Consider the following 22,634-nt stretch of genomic DNA (forward strand, 5'->3'; position numbering starts at 1 on the left):
AGTTAGTTGCATATGTTTGCTTTGCCAGGGTTAGACAAAATAGCTTGAAGAGTCTTTGGGAATCACTATTTCAGATCCTCCACCCTCTACACTCCAGGCCCCATGCTGTAGACATTTTGGAGTCCATTGACGATTCCTGAATAAGGATGCTTTTATTATGTTATTAACCAATTGTAGTTGATAAAGTAATAATACTTGGTCATTTTGCTGTGATATTACTTATAACATTGGATACAGAAATTATAAGTGAGATTAATGCATGCAGTGACTTACAAGCATTCCATAAAGTCTAAACACATTCTTTAATTCTAATACCTATTTTTACACTACTAAGGCACGGGTGAACCAGACTGGTTCCAGCTATGTGTGTGTCATTGTTCAGGTGAGACCTAGGGCCTTGGCATCTGGTCTGCCAGAGTCACAGCCTTCCGCCATTGTAACCATGTGGGGTAAAATTTTCAGAAGCAGCTAAGTGACATAGGAGCTTCTGAAAAATGTGTCCATGACACAGAATACATCTCGCCTACAGTTTTAAAAGCAGAAAAAATTCATGGCTAAAAATCAAATAAACAGGGTTCTCCACTTAAAACCTCAGCTTTTCCTAAATATATTTTTTCAATGTTTTTTGTTTACATGAACTTGACTCTTCCAGTATACCCCATGCTGCACATGCTTAAAAAAATAAACACACCAGCGAATCCACCCAGCATTAAGTCTTTTAGGAGTGACTTGACTTCCTATTTATTTTCACTATTAAAATTTTTCTAATACAATATTTACAGAATACATTGTATTGTTTTCACATAGGATTAAAATCTTTTGATAATCTTGTAGATGAGAAAAAAAGATCAAACTTCTAAAATAGTTAAGTGTCCCACAAACCATTTTTTCCCCTTTTTAATGTATATTTTAAATGTTTTGTATGCAGAAGTACAAGCATTAGCCAAGTTTGATGGAGACATACTATGAAATATCATTTTAAGGGAGTGATGACAAAACCATATGTTCACTAGCAGCTACTGAGCTCTACTTGCTCTATAAATACTTCACATGGAAACCGAACAAACATCTTTTCAACCCTAGCCCACTGATGAAGTCAGTAGGTGGCTGGTGTTCTTTCTAGAGCTGTTCCAGGAAGGCACAAAACTGATTCTGATTCATTCCATACATCAGATAAACACCCAACTCTGTCTGAAAATGTATATTAATAACTTTAGCAGAAATTGGTTCCATTTCATGGCAAGAAATATACTAAAATTGCTGAAGTTGCTCAGCCAAATATTACGCACGCCTTTATAAGTAACACACACCACCAAGACATACTTTCAAGATGACTTTAAAAGGCATCGTTCATGGAAATATCTATTCACCGAACTCAGTCATACTAACCCAGAACAATATTGAATTAAGGTTTCTGTATTTCATGTGCTTTTATTTAGCATTATAAACTACCAAGTTGAGAGTAATTGTATACTGTTCAATAAGAAAGTGAAGTCCCAATCTACCCTGCTCCCATGGACTTCTGTTCTTTCTAGGAAGCTCATTTGTCTTCCATTTGGAATGCAGCTGAAGTTAACATGGCCACTTGTTTTGACAATACACATAGCATTGTCAAAACATTGTAATTGTGCATCTCCAACTGTTTGTTAGCACAGCTCTTGGAGTTCTGTTTACGGGTTACATAATGCTGCAGTTCCAGCTTGTGGAATGGGTACTGATTTTCAGGAGGGCCTCATCCTGGGTCTCCAGTTGTGTATGTGTACTTCTCCAGCACTGTCATTGCCCCCACAGTTGATAACGTATCACCACTATGTGCAAGTGGATAAGTATATTTACAGATGTGTATGTGCAAAGGGTTAATAATAGTTGGGAGAGGGTTCAGTTCTTTTTGGTTTTATGAAGGTGTTTAGACTCCGTAAAATTGTCTTCATTAGTTAAACTTGAAAGACGGTCAGGAATCATCCAGGATAGGTACAAACTTTGTAATAATTCCTAATCAGCCCCTTTTGGCTAAGAGTTTCTTTGATTTTAAAAATGTTTAAGAAAGTCTCAGTAACAGCAACCCATGCAAGGTTATAATCTCCACCCAAGCCTATTTAAGGAGATTGGGGGAGCCCCTAAGTGTGAGGTCCAGGGGCAGAGGTATCTTTAAACAAATTCCAGGGTAGTATTAGGAGGCGGAATAACTACTACAGAGTTTGTATTATGAACCCTGCCAGAGAAAAAACAAGCTGTGTAAAAAAGTAATAATCAAGGCTTATGAGCTAAGAACTCTGCAGGGTTCCAACTTTAAATGTAAGCTTCTTTTAATAATCAAACACTTTCTCCCTAAAAAATCCAGCATTAGCTCAAGGCACCTGTCTTCACCAAGACCAATCTATTACTGCAAAATTTGGAATTTCTAGGCCAGCTATTTTAGAAATGTGACTTTTGACCAAATCAAGTTAGGAAAAATGTCTCAAAAGCAAAGGACTCCTTGACTTTTGAACTCTTCTGTCTCACAAATACCTTGTCCAGTTTGCCTCAGACTTTCCTAAGGGGCAGAGGGGGAATTTACCAGGGATAAGATTGGTTTTGGTTTGGTAAAGGCTGGGGTTGAGGAGGATGGTTTAAGTATACTCCAAAATACAGTCAGGTTTATAATGGAGGAGAAAGGAATCTATGATCATTTTCAAATTTAAGTGAATTGTTCACTGTGACAAACTATTAACTCAAGATACACATTGAAAATACTGAAGTATCACTGTGCAGCAATCTCTGTAGTTGAATCGAGGGTGACGTGAAGGTATTCTGAATGGGTTCACGTCCAATATACTTCAACAACAAAAAGCTTGAGCAAAATGTGAGGCATTGAAGGGCAGGTATAATTGGAAAAGTGAAGGGCTCATTTAGGATCTGCAAATCCTCATTTGTAAGAGCAATAACCAAGGCAAAATACATCCCAAAGTGTAGGGATTAAATGTTAGTTGTTAATTTGTTTTAAAATCAATCCTATGTTATGATTTTCACGTGGCAAGGATTAGATTGCAATATACATTTCTCCTTTCCCCATCTCAAGACTGGGTCTTGCCCTAATGATTCCCCAAGTGCACACTCAGTTAAAAACAAATAAATAAATAAATAAAAATAAGTAACACTGACTTACAGCTTCTGATTTGGGAGGCACCGGAGGTGGAGGTAGGGAAACATCTGAAGATTTTGTTGCTGCTGCTAGAGTTCCAGGTATAGGAAGAGATGCAGTACCGCCCTTTGACCGGAAAGAACTTCTGTAATTATCACATTTGGTTTTTTCACTTAGTGAGCGAATAAGAGGCTGATCGTTGGGCTTCCCAGATTCTTGGTCCAGCCACAGTTCTTCATAAGGGAGTTCTGGTTTTCCAGGTAGAAACATTGATTCTTCACTAACTTCAGGAAAAAGGTAGTCACTGCTACTATCACCAGAGTCCTGGTACTGAAGAGCATCATGAGAAAACAGGGCCCACTCGCTACACAAATCTCTGCACCCATGAAGGTTCACTTCACTATTTCCATGCAAGTTGTTTCCATAAACGCAAACTGAGAGCCGGTGAAAGGACTGCGTTAGTTCATCCCGGGCATAGCTGAGAGAATTGGGCACATGATTGTGCCCAGTGCATCGACTTTTCTTAGGGCTCTTACAATCTTCATTCCAGTCAGTTTTCACATCTCGCACTGCTCGGGAATATTCATCTATGTCAAACTGTTCCTGGCAGATATTAAACCAGTGCTGGACCAAGGTTTCATGCCACAGCTCCCCCTTCACAAGACTTTCTGGGAGGCTAAACTTTGGAAGAGTCAAGTGCAAGGGAAAATGCATTGGAATAACTTTGTTACCACGCAGCACACAACAAACCACCACAGTCTTGGTTTGAATGTTGACAAACTTGTATCTATGCCCTTCACGGATAAAATGCAGGTCATAAGGGTTTCTTGGTGTGGGGCTTGGCACAGTTACATTAACAGGCAACCTTGTTTTTTCTACTATATTGCGAATTGTGTGCTCACCTTCTTGCATCTGTAGCTCCAGTGGACTGCGTGTGCTAAATCTGCCCTTGCACTGGAAAGGAAGACTAATGCTTTCATTGGTCCTATGGTTCATGCAGATGAGACACGGCATTTTGCCTCTGCCTAGCTTGCTGATGGAATTAAGTTTCCCAATTTTCTTGAAGATGGTGTTGAGTCGTGATTTTTCCTTGGACGTTTTTGCATAAAGGATTTCCGCTTGTCCCATTAAAGTGAGTTCATCCCCAGTGCTGAGGGTGATATTATAAACCTCTGTGTCTTCATTGCATTCACCCGAAGCCACCTGCAATACAAATATAAACAAATAAAAATATTTCTCCCTGCACAGTGAAGACAGCACCTGAATTCATACGAAGTCTATTTAGGTGGGATTGGATAGTAGGATGGGAGATTACATCTCGAAAGAAACTGTAAATTAATTTATTTTAATAACTTTAATAGAGTCAAACAAGAATTTTATCATGAAAATCTGTACAAGTAAAATTTCTAATATACACCACACATTACTATGGTTTTGCTTGAGAAAAAAGTAGAGTCATCTGGAACCGACATAGTTGCTAAAAAGAGTATGACTATAAAAGACTAGTTTTTAGTGAAGGACAAATAAAATATTCTTCACTTATAAATAGCAGCCATCCAAAAGCAGTAAAGTATATTTGGGAGATATTAGTATCCCTAGTTTTTTGGCATCCAGTCTCTCTCCTGTTTGCTGCTTTATGGCACTTCCCTGCAGAGGTCTCGGAAGAAAAGGGAGAAAAGATTCTCTCTCCCTCCAGCTTCCTTCCTTGAGGACCAGAGATGGTCCCCTTATTGTGCCTCTCCCTTGTGATCCAGGAGTAAAGATACCTTCTTGGTATAACCCTTCCCAGGCCCTCACGGCAGTGAACCCCCATCCTCTAGGGTCGAGGCACTAGGTCAAGAATATTGGTTCTGTCACCTCTGTCCACCTCTCCCTACCAGACCCTAGGCTTCCTTCTTGGTTTTACCTAGATTGTGATTTGATTGTTTATATAACAAATGTATGGTCACATGTTTCCTACGATGGAAATTGTACTAGATGGTAAAAAGATGCCCAGGCTTGGTTGTTCTACGGTTATTACCTCAAGACTACTGAACTCTAGATCCTCTCTCTCTCTCGACAGCCACTCCTATCTGCCTTATATTTGGGTGTCGTAAAAAACACCTTCCCCAGTTAAGTAACAGAACTCAGCTCGCCTTTTCTCAGCAAGATCAACACCTGTATGCAGAGTATGGTGTTTCAGGCAGACCTTGCCATCCTGTTACAGGGACCTGCTGTACAGTGTAGTATGGAGTATTAGTGGCTGGGCATGTTGAGCAGGGATTTCATTTGCAGATTTTTTTAAACTACATAAAAATTGTTTTCTCCACCCACAGAACATCCTGTTTATGTGTAGAGTAAAGCCCCAATTCCATGCTTCAAAATCTGACACTATTAGCAAATAGCCGCCACATAAATTATTAAGACAGCTTACTAACCAATTTTGTTGTCTCAGTCTGTTAAATAAATGAGAAATGCTGTAAGTAATTGCCCTTCCCCATGGAAGTTGTGATCTGCAATTTGTCCGTATTTGTGAAAATGTGATAGACTTCTGTGAGTCTTTCACAGCAAGTATGAACAGTGCAGTCAACACAAGTGCTTTGGTATGTTCAGCATGTCTGCTTAGCATTTCAGCTTCAGTGTTTCCTGAAAGGAAGTTATTCAAGTTCTGCATTATCTAAACAACACTAATCAGTCTAATCCAGGAAACTACCAAGGTTTTATAGTACATAACACCCATTCACAACTTAGGCTAGTGGTCAGGCAACATTCAGAAACACTGATATATATAAAAGGAAAACATTCAGTCTTCTGCTGATAACATTTTCATCAAGCTCATTCCAATTTGCTCTTCAAGACCAGTACACAGGAAGTTACATTCAGGATTTGGTTACTGGATGTCATTTTGACTTCAGTGGAATTGGTGGGAGTTGAGGAAACTCAGCACACATTGTGCATACCACACTGACTTTCTTAAAGAGTCATCTTCTGCAAGAACGTTCACTTCCATGGAAGTGCAAGTGTATGTGTATTGTTTTGAAGAGGTAGGACACATAATGCAAAATTTAAGATTTGAGAGGTAGCTGTATTTTCTTAGGGCACCAGAGGCAGTAAAGAAAAGAGCAAGGGAGGTGTTATAAAATCTATGATTGCTGAGTTGCTGCTTTGACAACTTGTAGTTCCCTAGAGATCTACAACAATCCAGAACAGCAGGAAACGTTTAGCCAGATATTAAGCTTCTAAGGTGATTAACACCATGGCTTCACAATGAAGAGTGCAGTTCATGGGTCTGTTGAGGTGAATGCTAGTTATCAGTGATGACAGATTCTTTTCTTACAGAAAAAGAAAAGCAGCATTTAAAATAAATAATAGTGAACTGATTAATAAATTGGACAAGTCAAATTTAATTTTATTTTCAACCCAGACTCTTAGCAGAGAGTTCTATAGCTTTACTGCATAAATTCACCTGGTGATGATTTAGGAAATGAAGCTAAATTTTACTAATGACCTAAGTGTTAAAACAATAGAAAAGTATTGCCAGGGTTCCAGTCTGGTACTGGCCTTGAATAAAATACAACTCTGCAAACTTCATTCTGAATGGCAAATTCAGTACAGATCAGCTGTTGTCTGAAACCATCATAAGAGAACCACAAAAATAATTATCTTTAAAAAGGAAAACCAGAAGTTGAAAGATCACACAACAGATTTAGCTCCCACCTAAAAATCCTTATTAAGGTGAAGTTAAAGTTGAAGACAGATCTCAGTGGGTTGAGTGCATATTAATTCCAACATTCTGGAAAGAGAATTAAGGAAACCCTAACTTTCCTTTTCCTGGATTATGTCTACATTTGATTTTTTAGTCTATTTTAACACATTAACATGTTAGTTAATATATCTGTACATTCTAGTGTAGATGATGTAAATGTTTGTTCCAGGACACAAACTAGCAACATATGTGTGTCCTATTTACACTATAATTTACAATCACGTTAAACTAACAGTGTTAAAACACAACCAAAAAATTAAGATGACACATCCTTAAGGTTACATTTCTCAAACCTGGCACCTAAACTACTGTGATTCTGCCCCTGTAGCAATGTCCTGAGAAATTTAAACTCTCACTAACTCATTACTCATAACAATTTCACATTATCAATAACCACAAAACTAGAATGCCTTAACCTTAATTCTACTGTGTCTGTGCTGCTCTATGGCCCTCTTTATTGTCATATACAATACAAATAGCACAATTTAAGTGATCACTTCTCAGACTTACAGACCCAATCTTGCCGGGGCTGAGGGCACCCATTTCCTCAGCGAAGGTGCTCAGCACTTTACATAGTCAATCCCTCGGGCGTCCATGGTGGAGCTAGTTATCTAAGTGTTATTAGACACAGAGCTAGCTTGCCTTCATATACAAAGATAAATACTAAGATGGCATACAAAATGAGCAAAGCTAGTATGATGAAAAAAGCAGCACACTTAATATCAGAGACCTCTATGTATGAAACAAGTTACAGAAGATGTTTTTTCTATACTCTGCATGTGAACAGGAAAAGACAGTAGACTGGCATCTCCATGGAGGCAAATTTAGATAGCCCAGAGTACTCACCAGTGAAGACAGAACTAACTGAAGAGTCCCCCAGTGTTTGACACACTGTTAAAAAACTCTTTAGGATTCTATTAAAAGCTGTAACACTCAAGATATGACAGAAGGAATAATCTTAGAGGAGTACTGATAATCAAAGTACAATCAATACCTAACTACATACTGCAGTGCTTAAACATCCTTTATTAATAGTATTAGTGTTTTGGTAGAGGTCTCAATCTGGACTCAAGGTCCCACTGTGACTCATTTCTCTCCTTACTTTCATGCCTACAGGTCAGCAAGGCTATTGCCCCCAGATTAACTCATGTGTGTTCTCATTAGGATATTTCTCGCTCCTCCATCCTAATTCAGTATTGCCAACCTTGAGTGATCAAAAATTATGATTTTTTTTAAAAAAAGTTTGATTTTCTGGGGTGGGGGATGGAAAAAACAACAAAACATGGTCTTAGTCTACCTTTTGGCTTTATTTTAACTTTCTTCTACTCCTCTGCCAACTTGTGTGTGATGATTTCAGGTAGAAAAGTAAACCTTCAATGACCCTTTAATGTAATCAAAAATGCACGTCTCTCCCCGCCTGCTCAGATGGAAACTACACTTCCCTAACTTAGGGTGAGGAGAAGGTAACTGCCATTCATTTCTTATTACTGTCTTGACCCAGCAGCCACATTTCTCTGCTTGGGACCTAGCAAGGCCATTTCCCCAATACCTCTCTCCCCTACCTCATGCCTCCGGGGCCCCGCTCCCAGCTATAGGGCCATACATGAAGGCAGGGCTCAGTGGCAGGGCATGTCTGCGTCCTTCACCCCAAAGCCCTCGCACAGAACTCTGCCTGCATACCCAGCCCTGAAAAATCATTCGTCACAGGAGTTTCTCATGTCATTGTGACAGCTATCCTGCAAGCACCAACATCCCACCACTCACAATCAATTTGCAAGAGCTGGCAACACTGCCTCTACCTGGCGGCTTGGAGGGAACTCTCCTTGCCTGCCACTGGCTGGGAGAGCAGCCATCTGAGCCCTCCATCTCCCATCCATCATGAGGTGCAACGTCAGCCTCCCTCCTGCCACCCATATCCACCTGCAGCCCTAAATCTGCCTCTTGTTCCACCCACTGCCCTGCCTCCTTTCCCCTCATCCACCTGTTACAGGGCTTTTGCTGCTGCTCACAGTCCTTGTCCTCCTGAACAAGAGTGGCAGCCATTTTGCCTGGGGCCTGGCTTCAATCTTACTGAGAACGGTGGGAGGTGGCAGTGAATTTTATTAAGGGCAGCCCCACTTCCACATGCAGATAGATTGCAAGGAAATGGGGGCCATCTTGCTGGCTTCTGCCCCATTGATGGTAATAGGAGATGGTGGTTATTTTGAATAAAGGAAAATTCACAAGTTGGTGCCTTTGACCGTGTTTGCATGAGACAGGTAAAACCACACCCAGAATCTCTAGAGTTAGGGTAAAATCATGGAAGTTGGCAATACTGGTTTTGAAAAACATTAGTCTCGGAACAAGAGCTCTGCTGATTTGTAGGAAGGTAAAACCAGGCAATGGGATGTGGAAGGATGAGTTCAGTGAGCGAGTTTTGTTGAAACAATTCACCTCCCAGCAGTGTGACAGCACTGCATGTTTTACATTGTTCTGAAAGTTTTCCCCCCTTCCACTTAAAATTAGAGCATTTAGACATTTCACCATAAAAACCTGAGGTGCTTGCAGTTAGCTTGGTAATAAGCAAATCCTGGGCTAATAGATCCTTGATCATCTTCCTTGGAATTGACTCAGCTATGGTTTATGGTTATTACCTCGTAAATAGGAAGCTTCCCCGACTTATTTTATTGTTAACCTGGCACAATCCTCAAGTAACCTTCTTTTCTTCCCATCCCACCCAGTTATTTTTGCCTTCATGCTTGTTCTTGCAAGATGCATTATCTTGCAGCTACTAACATTAAGTACCATACTTTATATCTCCACTACCTCCTATCCTCCTCTTAAATCTTATTGCCTGGTGATACACGACCACTCCTCCCTTTGTGGTATCTGCAATATTTGCTGCACTGCATTTCAAAGCCATTTCTAAATCACTAGCAGACATTTAAACTGAACCACTCCCAATACTAACAAGTAGGTTTGGGACTTATCTTCCACCAGAAGGATCCTCTTCCATATATTAGTTGCTCTCTGTCTCTCTCTGCCAGTTATCAATCCATGTCAACAGTTCAGCATTGATGCCAGCATTTTGACCTCACTCACTGGCTTCTTACAAAACATTTTATCAAATGCACTACAAAACAGTGATGAATTACGTCACTGTAATCTTTTAAACTCTGTCTCCTGCAATTCAATGGCAATTTAGATCGACTAAAGTGACATTTGCTGCAGAAGACAGACGTCGGGTAGATAAAAAATGATTACCTAACAAAAATTTTGTACCAGGAAGATTAACATATTGCCTCTCACAAGTTAGTGCAAAATAATAGATTCTGCCAATAGCTGATGCAATAGGTTTTCAAGTCCTAATTGTTCTAATCTGTTATCGTTTGATGAAAAAGCGTTCAACCATCTGGATATATAAAGGCTTATATAAAAAACTTTTTATTTAGTTGCTTTATTATAGCTTGTTACATCTGCTGCATCTTACTATGAGGGAGTGCAGCAGTTATTCTACAGTAAAGGTGGCTTAGCATCAGTGCTAACTAAAAATCCTTTAACTACAAAGCTTTATATTCACCTCTGCAGCAGTACTTTTGAGTACTTAAGCTGCTTTACAAACCCAAGTTAGTTATTCGCAGATAGCCAAAAAGGTTAAAAAAAATAAACAGTTCTGTTTTTATTTGTCTAAGGATTGTTAGACTACATAAAAACACACTGTTTTTAAGAGGGATGGATAAACCGGAAGAGTAAGCAGTTGCCTACATGATCAGAGACTGATAGGCTCCTAACTTTGATGAGCAGGGCCATTCATGTCAGTAGTATGCATGTGTTATTTCCATCACCTGAAGCAGGCTTTCCCTGGTTCCAGGAGTTAAGGCGGTATCTCAATACTGCCTATAAACTGAAAGGTTCAATATAAAGCACAATCTTCGTACTGTGTTAGGCCAGGTAACAATGAGGGGACCTGGGCTGCAATTTAAATTTAAAACTGAAGATGGACTGATTTTAGCAATCACTACTATGGCATTTTAAAATACCACATTGGTTACAGGCCTCTAAAGAGATTTTTTTTTTGGAAACAAAAAAGACAAGCTTATTAGGACTGACAAGCTGTAATGCAACTATGCCAGTAAATCAGCAATTTATTCATTCAGTTGCATAACATTTTTAAGGCTTAGAAAACTGATCATTTCTCAAGCAAATAAAAGCTCTTGTTTTTATTTCTCAGAAAAAATGCACTCTGTAGGGCAGTGGTCCCCAAACTGTGGGGCGTGCTCCCCTAGGAGAGCATGGAGGAACATTCAGGGCAGTGCGCGGCAGGGCCCAGGCCAGCTCCCACTGGGGGTTGGGGAGGGAGTGCCACGCTTCCAGCCCTGCTCTGCCCCCAACTCCGTTCAGCCCCCAGGCCCAGCTCCACTTCCAGGCCAGATCCACCATCAGTCCCACTCAGGCCCCAACCCAGCTTCCCTCCGACCCATCCCCAGCTCTGCCCTCATCATCTCTCCACCCTCAGACCAGTTCCGCCTCTAGTCCCAGCTCCTCCCCAATCCTCAGTTCCACCGCCAGCTTCGCCTTCAGCCCAAGCTCCTCTGCTGAGGAGTAAAGGGGGCAGGGGGCAAACAGATTCCGTTAATGGTGTGTGTGGGGGGGGAGGGGTGCGACTGGAAAAGTTTGTGCACCACATCTGTAGGGACTAGCATAGTAAACCACTATGACAAGAGGATTACTTAAACACATTACTTTTCAGAGACTAAAGGTTCCCACCAGCCAAATGATTTGTTCAGTAAGAAGGCAATAATTACTTAGGAACTATAGCACATGTGCATCTTCTAAATGCTCTACAAACATTAGTTCTCAGAATATCTCTTGGAGGCAGGTAAGCAGCAACCCTTCTGTTAACTCATTTTGGAAATAAGTGATCCCAGACACAGAGTCAGTGGCAGTCTTTGGAATTCAGGAATTCTCGGCTCCTGGTCCTATACTCTATCCACCGGGACAACATTGCCTTTCTTTATGGAAGCTTTACCAAGTTACACGTCCAATAAGATGTGGGGGGTTTCTTCCTTTTTTTCTCTCATCAATCTGACCAGCTACCTAGGTACGTATATGGACTCTCTCCCTGCAACATCTGACTACCTATCCTTGACAACCTATTGCTATTAGCATAGAAAGAGCTATTCCCTGATGCAGCTCTGCTTTTCTCTAGTGGTTTCCCTCCACCTGTGGAGAATCAAGAAAAGCCATCTTCACTAGTGTAATGGTGCTATATAAACAAAGATCTCTGTGGTGATTTACGAAGTATTACACCAAAGAGGTTACCAAATAGCATTTCAGCAAAGGACAGGTACTTGTAGAAACTACATATTTAATCTAGAAAACCTTAATCTCTTAAAATTTTCCAATTCTTATTTCAGTGTAGACTAAATATAAATCCAAGAAAGTCTATATCCAGAATATTCTAAATCTCACACACACAGCGCAGACCTATGGGCTCTTTACCCATCAGGAAAACTTAATGTTGATACAGAAGGACTCAAATTGTTAATAATTCCATAATAATTCTTCAATTTTCTGCCTGCTGTTACACAGTACTATACTCCAGCCATGTGCACTGCCTCTCCAATCTCACAGATGACCCAGCAGATTTTGCGCCAGGTCTGCCTGCCACAGATAAAAGGGGAAGAGGTGAAAAGATGCCCCCTACACCTAGATTTCAGTTATTAAGGAAAAAGGAGCCATCCTCCCCACAAAGTGAAGTAAAATAACCTCTTACCCCACAAACAGCAAGAGTCAAATTCACAATATCCATAGCTACATCAGGAGCCAGGTTTTCTCCTCTATACAGTGCTGATTGTAAATCCTGCCCCACAACAGGCGTTTAGATGGAGAGGCAAGAATCACACTGGACCAGCCATAATAGGCGCAGCAGGTGCATATTTATGGCCGGTTCAATGTGCAGGGATGGGGAGCAATATAGCTGTTACCCTGGTGCATCAGGGAAGACAGGAATTTTTCCTTTGAAAGTTACCTGTTAGTGAGAAATCCTAACAGTCAGACCTCTATTTTTTGCACCTAGAAACATAATAAGGGTGAGGGAAAGCTAGGAGTGAAAGTTTGGAGAACAAACTGTGGTAGGAAAAGCAGACAGGTATGAAACCCAACAAAGGAGTGGACAGAGAGGGATTCAAACAGGAAGCGAACTCTGCACTGCCCTGTGAGAGAAAAAGTTTAGTTTTCACTCTTTCAGAAGGAAAAAAGTAACAAGATGGAAGATAAAGAAGAGAAAAAGAGGGAGAAAAGCACAAATGGAAAAATTGTTAAGATGACATCAAAGTAAAAGAAAATTGATTTTTATAATACTGCCTAGATTTTATTGCACTATGATGTTAATTTATAGAATAGGACTGGAGTAAAATTGCTGTTGCTGAGCATGCAACAATACTAATATGATGTATGAGCATGGAACTATAGTAACTGGGCAGATATTTTAAAAAACCCTGTCACAGTGGCAGGAGATTCTCCTGGCTATCAAGCCTAGTACAGCATTTGGGTTTCTTTTTAATATAATGAAATAACAACAAACAAACAAACAAACAACAACAAAAAGGTTCACCTTCTAATTCTTGATGTGTTTTCTGTTATCAAAATACTGACACCACACCTTTGGTTACAAGATTTCCTAGGCAGAGGTCTCTATTGGATAGATCAGTGATTCTCAACCTTTTCCCATGCCAATATCTCCCTCCCATCCAGCTGGGATCTAGCCAGAACCCTGCCTAAGGGAAGAGTGGTGGAGGGAGAAGAAATCACAACTCCCAAGTCGAAGAACCCTTAGTGTAGATCCCAAGAACTTCCCGTGAGCATCTATGTCAATGCTGCATACACACAGAGACATCAACTATGTTACATTAGCCTTTTTCTTTCCTTCTTGTATTTGAATACTGAATAATGATGTATTAATTTACAACATATAAAACTGGAATGATTTACTGTATATAGACATGATAAACTTTAGTCCTCTCCAGTGCTTACGTCAATTTCATAGGCTCTTACACATATGGCATTTATATTGTACAATATTTATTTTGTTACAGTCTTATAAAAAGTTATTACTTAAACGGTTAGTCAATCCTGTTACATTACTTCACTTTTGTTTTTATTTTTGGATGTAAACAGGCTTGGTCTGGACCAGGGGTAGCCAACCTGTGGCTCTGGAGCCACATGCGGCTCTTGAGAAGTTAACACGCGGCTCCTTGTATAGGCACCAACTCCGGGGCTGGAACTACAGGCACCAACTTTCCAATGTGGCGGGGGGTGCTCACTGCTCAACCCCTGGCTCTGCCACAGGCCTGGCCCCCACTCCATCCCTTCCCACGCCCTCCCCTGAGCCTGTCGTGCCCTCACTCCTTCCCCCAGAGCCTCCTGCACACCACGAAACAGCTGATCAGGAGGTGCGAGGAGGGAGGGAGAGGCAATGACTGGCAGGGCTGCCGGTGGGTGGGAGCGCTGGGAGCAGTGTGTGTGGGGGAAGCTGATGGGGGGCTGCTGACATATTACTGAGGCTCTTTGACAATGTACATTGGTAAATTCTGGCTCCTTCTCAGGCTCAGGTTGGCCAACCCTGGTCTGGACAGATATCACTAATTTGAAACAGTTTCAGGGGGAAAAAAGCTAAGGCACCTGTTTAACCCACTATTAAACATAGAATTTTTTTAAACTGAAGAATATTACTGTATATAGCTATTTTCTGAATACAGTATTGATATCAAAACAGCATGCTGCATTTAACTTTAGGTATACTGAATTGGCAAAGCATTTTTATGTGGGAACATTTTACATTTAACAAGCTTGTAGTTGTATACTCCTCACCCTATAAAATCATAGCTGTACATTTCACGGACTGCATTTTAATTTTTCCATTGATCAGTTAAATAATGCCAATACATTTGTACAGTGCTGCACAGAGCCAGGAGTCCCACTATAAGAATGTATTTAATCTTATGTATGTTTAGCTTTGTCCTTGGAATGCAAAACTGCTCTGTAATCTCACATCATGGTGTTAAGTCATCAGGGGCCCAGTTATACACATCCAGGTTAACCAAGAGAGTCTATATGAAAACAATATGCTGTTTTGAAAGATGCATTCATTTTGTCATTACATGAGTTAAATCATATTTCATGTTTATATAGCACCCTTTCAAACATCATGCTTCACGTGTGTAGGAACTACGGGAGAAACCCTGGTCCTCTGCTGCAGCAGCGCAAGAGAGATGAAGGAGCCAGCTAGGGATTCCTCTTGGGTAGAGGACTCATTGGCAGTGTAAAGCCAGCATAACCAGCTCGCTCCCACACCAGTGTAGGAGGTATGATTAGCTCCTACATGCTCCAGCTCCAAGGGGTTATGTAACAACCGTCGTTGGTGTTCCAGCTGGCACAAATGACATCAGCCTTGAGGCTGCTCTGACCTGTGTTGGGCACTGAACTGGCTTGCACTGTATCCTACTGAAATTACAGGTGAGAATTTGTATGGATAGATTCAGACATTGTCCTATTTAATGCAGTTTCAGTCTGAGTGTTTGTGTGTGGCCACAGGAAACCCTTTCCCACTCCCATGTGAATCACCGATCCTCTCAGAGACTCAAGATGTACACAAGAAAAGCAGGTGGGTCTTTTTGTTGTTTTGCTTTATATACAATGCTATTTAACTGCAGTAGTCTGCCATCTGATTAGAGACAAGTAACTCCATCACAGTACCCTACACGCTGTCTGGAAATGAGGCTTTCTGGAGACCGAGTGGAGCAGCTGGTGCCTAGCAGGGAGTAAAATCCAGACTGCTTTCGGGGGAGTGAAACAAAAGACACTTTGTCTAAAATCTGGCAACAGCACTTGAGTTAGATGGATGGATTATTGGGGGTGCTCCGCTGCTGGGCTGTAGGATCAAAAGGCCCCTTGAAGAACACACCGTTTTAATACTACAAAAAATTATACTGATGATCACTGCCGACGAATAGAAGACTAAGGACTCATCTGTCTTAAAGTCACTTTTCCCCACATAACGCAGTTGCTCGTTTGCCATGTATATAAAGATTGTACCAGTTAATCATTTAGATGGGGACAAATATTTATTCAGGGGCTACCTTAACGTTGAATGTTATTTCCTCCATGACGTAAACTCGTTCAGGAAATGCTTTAGCCACCTCCTCCACACTGTTAAAATACTGCACTGGCTCCTTAATATCTCGGTCTTGTTCCAGCAGCTTAAACTGCCCTGAAAACAGATGATAAACAGAAGAGCGGTAAGATATTTACATTGGACAGCTGTCACCGTGGCAACTGCTTGCTCACTCCTTCACTATGATGCTTGGTCAGTTTCGTCTGATTATTAATAGTTAAGCAACAACAGAAGAGATTGCAAAAGTCTTCATAAGCTTTCAAATGAAAAGCGACCAAGTTTCACTAACCCAGAATTACAAGAATGTGTGGGAGGTGAAGTCAAATTAAAAAGGAATCTTTTATCAGATGCTCTCTCTAGAACTGGCAAGTAACTACTAGTGCTTCTACATGTGTACACTTATACCTTACAGCTTCTGTGTAGAAATCTCTTAGAATACTTTGATTTATAGAAAACACAAAAAAAACCTTGTGCCACAAAGAAACCAAAAATAGTGCTGAAATTTTTTAAGTGACATTAGACTGCAGTAAAGAGGTTAAATTTAAACCAATCTCCTTACACCATATTTTGGTAACAGTAGCGTACTGGTTGAATGCTTTTCACATAACAGTTTACAATCAGAAACAATGTTTCAAATTAATGTTAGAGCTAGCTCCATTTAATCCATTATTAAAAATGTGTACCTTTAAACACACACACACGCGCGCGCGACTATTTAAAACTCGGTGGAAGATAACGTATTCCCCTTCTAAAGTAAATAAATTATGAAATGTTGAAAATAAGTGTTCCCTGCTAACTTTACCCCACACCACATGACAGACCTTTTAATTTTATTACTTTTCTAAATGTCTCAGAAGGCAAATCTCTGCCCAGACCCTAATACTGTGGTCACATTCAGGATTTTAGAAGGAATGTTTATACGATCCTGAATAGTCACCTCATTTACCGCATTTTCTTTTTATGAAATATCAACGCACAATTCGAAAGTAAACTTTTGCTATAAAGAGCAGTAGCTAAAGCTGGGACAGACGCTACATACATTCTCAGTATATTAGGGAGATTAATTTAATCAGTGGAGTGATTCTCCCCCACTTTTGAAAAATATTGATATTAGTATCCTACGGGATATTCCCCATCAAAAACACAGTACAGTGAAACCTGTCTCAAGCAATAACTCCAGACAGAAAAATTGGTTGTTTAATTTATTTAGATTTTAAATAGCTAAAAAGGTGCCTATCCAAGGCTACAAGCACCCTAACACACCATTAACAAATACTATTTGATCGCTGAAGCATCAAAATGATCAATTAAACAGGAACTCAGCCGGCCAACCACCTAAGAAACTGTCTCCTGCCCCTTCATCTAGGAAACATACCTTCTGCCCTCTCCAAAAACCTTATTAGACAGATGTCTTTTGGGGCATGCCAGAAGCTCCCCAAATTTTGACTGCTTTGAACCAAAGGGAGGTGGGGGAAGCAAATCTCACAGTCCAGGAGCCCCCTCTCTTTTATAACCAGGAGGATCCACTCCAAGTGTCCCATCTGACTACAACCCCCTGCTGACAAATGGAGGCTAATCTTCTAATACGGGTAAAACAGAAGTTTTTAAGGATACTTTGGGTGGATTCATAAGGTAGGAGTTTGCCCTTCTTATACAGATTTCATGGTAGTTTTAAGGTACGATAGGCAGGGTTAGTAGCATTGCCTCTTGAAGTTCCCTGACATTTCCCACCACAATAATACCCTGTTTTCAGTTGCTTATAAAGTTTTGCCAAACTTTAACCATTTGGGCTGAAATTTTCCATGATGGTTGTTGGGAAAATTTCAACCAAAACAGTCCAGCTGTTTCCAAGAATGAGGCAAGGGACAAATAAGTTGTTTTGCTCATGCTAAAAAATTCTGGCAACCTTTTATTTGAGAAACTCTAGCCCTCCCCCGCCCTATTACACTATTTTGGAGCAGGACCAAGTTATAAGCCTTTGAAGAGTCACAGTTCCCACATGATCAGTAGAGACTTGCTAGAACTTAATAGAGACTCTCCTCACTGAGCATGCTCCAGCTCAGGGCTACAAAGGGCTGAGCAAGCTTTTACCTACAACTGCAGCTTTAGGCTGTTGTGGGCCAAGCCAGTTCTGGATCCAGGCACTGAAACTAAAAGTTGAGCGACTGTCACTCCTGTGCTCTCAATGCTTCCCTTGCCTGAGCAACCTTAAATTCAGCCCCTTACACATATGCACTACAATAAAGTCTTCAATTACATGATCATATGCTCTTTTTTGCATACTAGGTATTAGGGCTGTCAAGGGATTAAAAAAATTAATCCTAATTAATCGCGCTGTTAATAATAGAATACAATTTAAATATTTTTGATGTTTTCTACTTTTTCAAATATAATGATTTCAATTACCACACAGAATGCAAAGTGTACAGTGCTCATTTTATATTTGTTTGATTACAAATATTTCAAAAGAAATAGTATTTTTCAATTCACCTAATACAAGTACTGTAGTGCAATCTCTTTTTCGTAAAAGTGCAACTTACAAATGTAGACTTATGTGCAAAAAAATAACTGCATTAAAAAAAATAATGTAAAACTTTAGAGCCTACAAGTCCACTCAGTCCTACTTCTCTGTCAGCCAATCGCTCAGACAAACAAGCTTATTTACATTTGCAGGAGATAATGCTGCCCACTTCTTGTTTACAATGTCACCTGAAAGTGAGAACAGGCATTTGCATGGCATTGTTCTAGCTGGTCACAAGATATTTACATGCCAGATGCGCTAAAGATTCATATGTTCCTTCATTCTTAAACCACCATTCCAGAGGACATGCGTCCGTGCTGATGACGAGTTCCTCTCAATGATGATCCAAAGCAGTGCGGACCAATGCATGTTCTTTTCATCATCTGAGTCAGATGCCACCAGCAGAAGGTTGATTTTCTTTTTTGGTAGTTCGGGTTCTGTAGTTTCCACATCGGAGTGTTGCTCTTTAAAGACTTCTGAAAGCATGCTCCACACCTCACCCCTCTCAGATTTTGGAAGGCACTTCAGATTCTTAAACTTTGGGTCGAGTGCTGTATCTAGCCTTAAAAATCTCACATTGGTATCTTCTTTGCGTTTTGTAAAATTTGCAGTGAAAGTATTCTTAAAATGAACAGCATGTGCTGGGTCATCATCTGAAACTACTATAACATGAAATATATGGCAGAATATGGGTAAAACAGCAATTCTCCCCCCCAAGGAGTTCAGTCACAAATTTAATTAACGAGCATTATCAGCATGGAAGCATGTCCTCTGGAATGGTGGCTGAAGCAGGAAGGGGCATACGAATGTTTCGCATATCTGACATATAAATACCTTGCAATGCTGGCTACAAAAGTGCCATGCAAACGCCTGTTCTCACTTTCAGGTGACACTGTAAATAAGAAGTGGACAGCATTATTACCCATAAATGTAAACAAACTTGTTTCTCTTAGTGATTGGCTGAACAAGAAGTAGGACTAAGTGGACTTGTAGGCTCTAAAATTTTACATTGTTTTGTTTTTGAGTGCAGTTATGTAACAAAAAAGAAATCAACATTTGTAAGTTGCACTTTCGCAATAAGGAGATTTCACTACTGTACTTGTATGAGGTGAAGTGAAAAATACTATTTATTTTGTAATCAAAAATAATAATGAAGTGAGCACTGTACCCTTTGTATTCTGTGTTGTAATTGAAATCAATATATTTGAAAATGTAGAAAAACATTCAAAAATATTTAATAAATAAATGTTGGTATTCTATTGTTTAACAGTGCAATTAAAACGGTGATTAATTTTTTAATTGTGATTAATTTTTTGAATTAATTCCATGAATTAACCAACAGCCCTACTAGGTATACTTGTCCTGCCTCCATGCAGGGGACTGGACTAGATGACTTCTTGAGCTCCCTTCCAGTGCTACATTTTTTCCACAGGACTCTTGCCTTTTTAGTGTATAGAATGAACCAGTTCTGGGGATCAATCAGTGTTTTGTAGTGAAGGAGACTTTTCTGTAGGACCCCTGGTTCATTTGTTGCAGAAGTTGGAAGGTGTATAGTGAATGAGGTCTCAGAGTTAGAGAGAAAAAATGGGTGAGGTAATCTCTCTTATTGGACCAACTTTTCAGAATTAAGGCACTTGAATGCTGCTCTAGAGAACTGGATTCTATCCCTGCCTCTGGCGCAAAGTTCCTATGTGATGCTGAGCAAGTCACTTGAACATGCAAGTAACCTGTGCAAAGTTTGGTTTCTCCTTTTCTGCATGCCCCACTTGAGACTGAAGGTCTGATTTGCAGAAATGCTGAGCACTCATGGCTGCAAATGAAGTCAGTGAGAGCTGTGCTTTGAACATATCAAGTGCTGTATAATGCTATATACGCTGGGAAAAAAAAATCAGGTCCTACCTGTCCCAAATGGGGTGCCCAAAATAAATAGCTGCTTTTGATCTTAATCTCTCTGTTCCTCAGCTTTCTGTTGTAAAAGTTAACCATCCTCTGCTAACTTGTCTTGCCCTGGCCCTAAAGCTCAGGGGTTAGAGCACTGGTCTTGTAAACCGGGGTCATGAGTTCAAATCTCCCTGGAGCATTGGCAGTTTCTATCTTAACAGTGAAATGCTGGTCTCCTGGGAGGAGGGATAGCATTGGCCTGCTAAACCCAGGGTGTGAATTCAATCCTTGATGGGGCCATTTAGAGATCCGGAACAAAAATCTGTCTGTGGATTGGTCCTGCTTTGAGCAGCGGGTTGGACTAGATGACCTCCTGAGGTCCCTTCCAACCCTGGGATTCTATGAAAATGGGAACAATAATACCCACTCATCTCACAGGGGGGGTTGTGAAGATAAATTAATGTTTATGAAACACTCAGATAATATAGTGATGAGAACCATAGACAAGCTCATGAGGAAATTAATAGTTCTGTCTTCGGAGCAGAGTTTGAACTGCATGCAGTAAAGCCTGAGGCCACACGCTAAACAAGGAGAAAACAAAATATTGAATAGCTGCTCATTAAGCGAGCATTGTACGCTGTGCATTGAATAAGGCAGAGGCCTGTGGGGGAAAGTAGTGTATGCTCATGTAACTAAAAGACTTTCATAACGCATATGCACAAGAGGGCAAAATTAAGGTTGTACAGGCAACATGAATTCCGGAATTTCTTGGGAGTGTTTGACTTTGCAACCTTAATGATGTTCTTTTCACACACACACACACACACACACACACACACACACACACACACACACGCACTATATACTTGGGCCATTTTGGAACAAATGTATCTGTAAGTTACTTATCTCTAACTAAAGACAAGACTTTGTTTGTTTGTTTTTGTTTTAAAACTAACAATCAAACAATACTGCATGCAATGTGTAGCAAAACACTACTACTTTTGAGAGAAGGTAAATTTAACCAAAAAACTTTACAAAATTAACAGAATCTTGAACCACAATCACAATATGATTTATCTTCATTTTATTTAGGTATTTGATAATGAAGTATTGTCAGGAATCAAAAACAAGATATGCTTTCAGAAGAGTGCACATGTGTGACGAACTGGGACTGTTCTTACTGTGGTGTGTGAATGCTGACAGGGGAGTGTGACTAGGATGGTCTGCATCGGGGGATGGGAGCCGGCCCAAGGGAACATACCTGAGCTTGTAACATGAGAACCCAGGAGGGGGTTGGAGGTCAGATGACTCCGGGGCCCGGGAAACTGAACAAAGGCTGTGGGAGGGGTCGCTGAGGGGAGAGTGCTGGAAGCAGGCTGGAAGGAGGCTGGAGAGATGGCTGGGAGGCAGAGATGGCTCTGACCCCCCAAGGGGGGTGGGCTGGCATGCCCTGGGACCCCAAGCTGGACCTAACTGAGGGGGGCCCTGTTGTCTGTGCCTGCAAGACCTGTCTTGGACTGTATTCCTGTCATCCAAATAAACCTTCTGCTTTACTGGCTGGCTGAGAGTCATGGTGAATCGCAGGAAGCCGGGGGTGCAGGGCCCTGAGTCCCCCAATACTCCGTGACAACATGCAACTCTCATATCATGGGACGTTTTATATTAGCACAATCAAATGGTAAAAACCCAATAAAGGGTTTTTCTTGTAAATCAATGCAATGAAACCAATACCAGTTTCAACCAGAGCATGGTCTCTGATGCAGGGAAAGAAAGACAGTGTATTAAGGCAGTATTGCACTTTTAAGATACCACCTAAATAGGTGGAGAAATGAGATTATTTTCATGCAAAGGTGCTTGCAGTGAAAATGGCAAATGCAACAGACATCAAAAAGATGAGCATGGAAACATGAAACAACAGGAAACAAACAAACAAAAAAAGCCTAGAGCAGCAGCTCTTCCTTTGGAAAGTGCCAAATCTGCCAGTATTTGAATAATCTGTAGACCTCCAGCTACAAAGATAAAGCAATAATTGAAACAGAAGATCAGCATTTTCCTCTAAAAGTTATGGGATCCACTTTCCTGTATATAAAAAACTCCAGTCCAGCCCCCCTTAAACAGTTCCGAACAAAACCCAGAATAAAAGAACAAGGGGCAATGAGACTATTGATTGTTTCTTACTGTAATAATTCTTTCCACTTACTATAATTACTGT

At 40.6% G+C, this 22,634-nt stretch overlaps 1 protein-coding gene across 11 annotated transcripts in view; it reads right to left on the minus strand.

Annotated features, from left to right (window-relative positions):
* Nucleotides 1-22,634, minus strand: part of GAREM1 (GRB2 associated regulator of MAPK1 subtype 1) — a 138,992-nt gene that overhangs the window by 20,292 nt on the left and 96,066 nt on the right. For 7 of the 11 annotated variants that reach the window (XM_065585441.1, XM_065585442.1, XM_065585444.1 and 4 more), the window contains 2 exons: nt 15,986-16,116; nt 3,146-4,324 (listed from right to left, as the gene is read on the minus strand). In XM_065585441.1, coding sequence (XP_065441513.1) covers nt 3,146-4,324; nt 15,986-16,116 — 1,310 coding nt within the window. The remainder of the gene's footprint in view (nt 1-3,145; nt 4,325-15,985; nt 16,117-22,634) is intronic. The other 4 variants (XM_065585450.1, XM_065585449.1, XM_065585451.1 and 1 more) reach the window with 1 other exon arrangement.

This window comes from Chrysemys picta, chromosome 2, assembly GCF_011386835.1.
Source record: "Chrysemys picta bellii isolate R12L10 chromosome 2, ASM1138683v2, whole genome shotgun sequence".
NCBI classification, from domain to species: domain Eukaryota; kingdom Metazoa; phylum Chordata; order Testudines; family Emydidae; genus Chrysemys; species Chrysemys picta.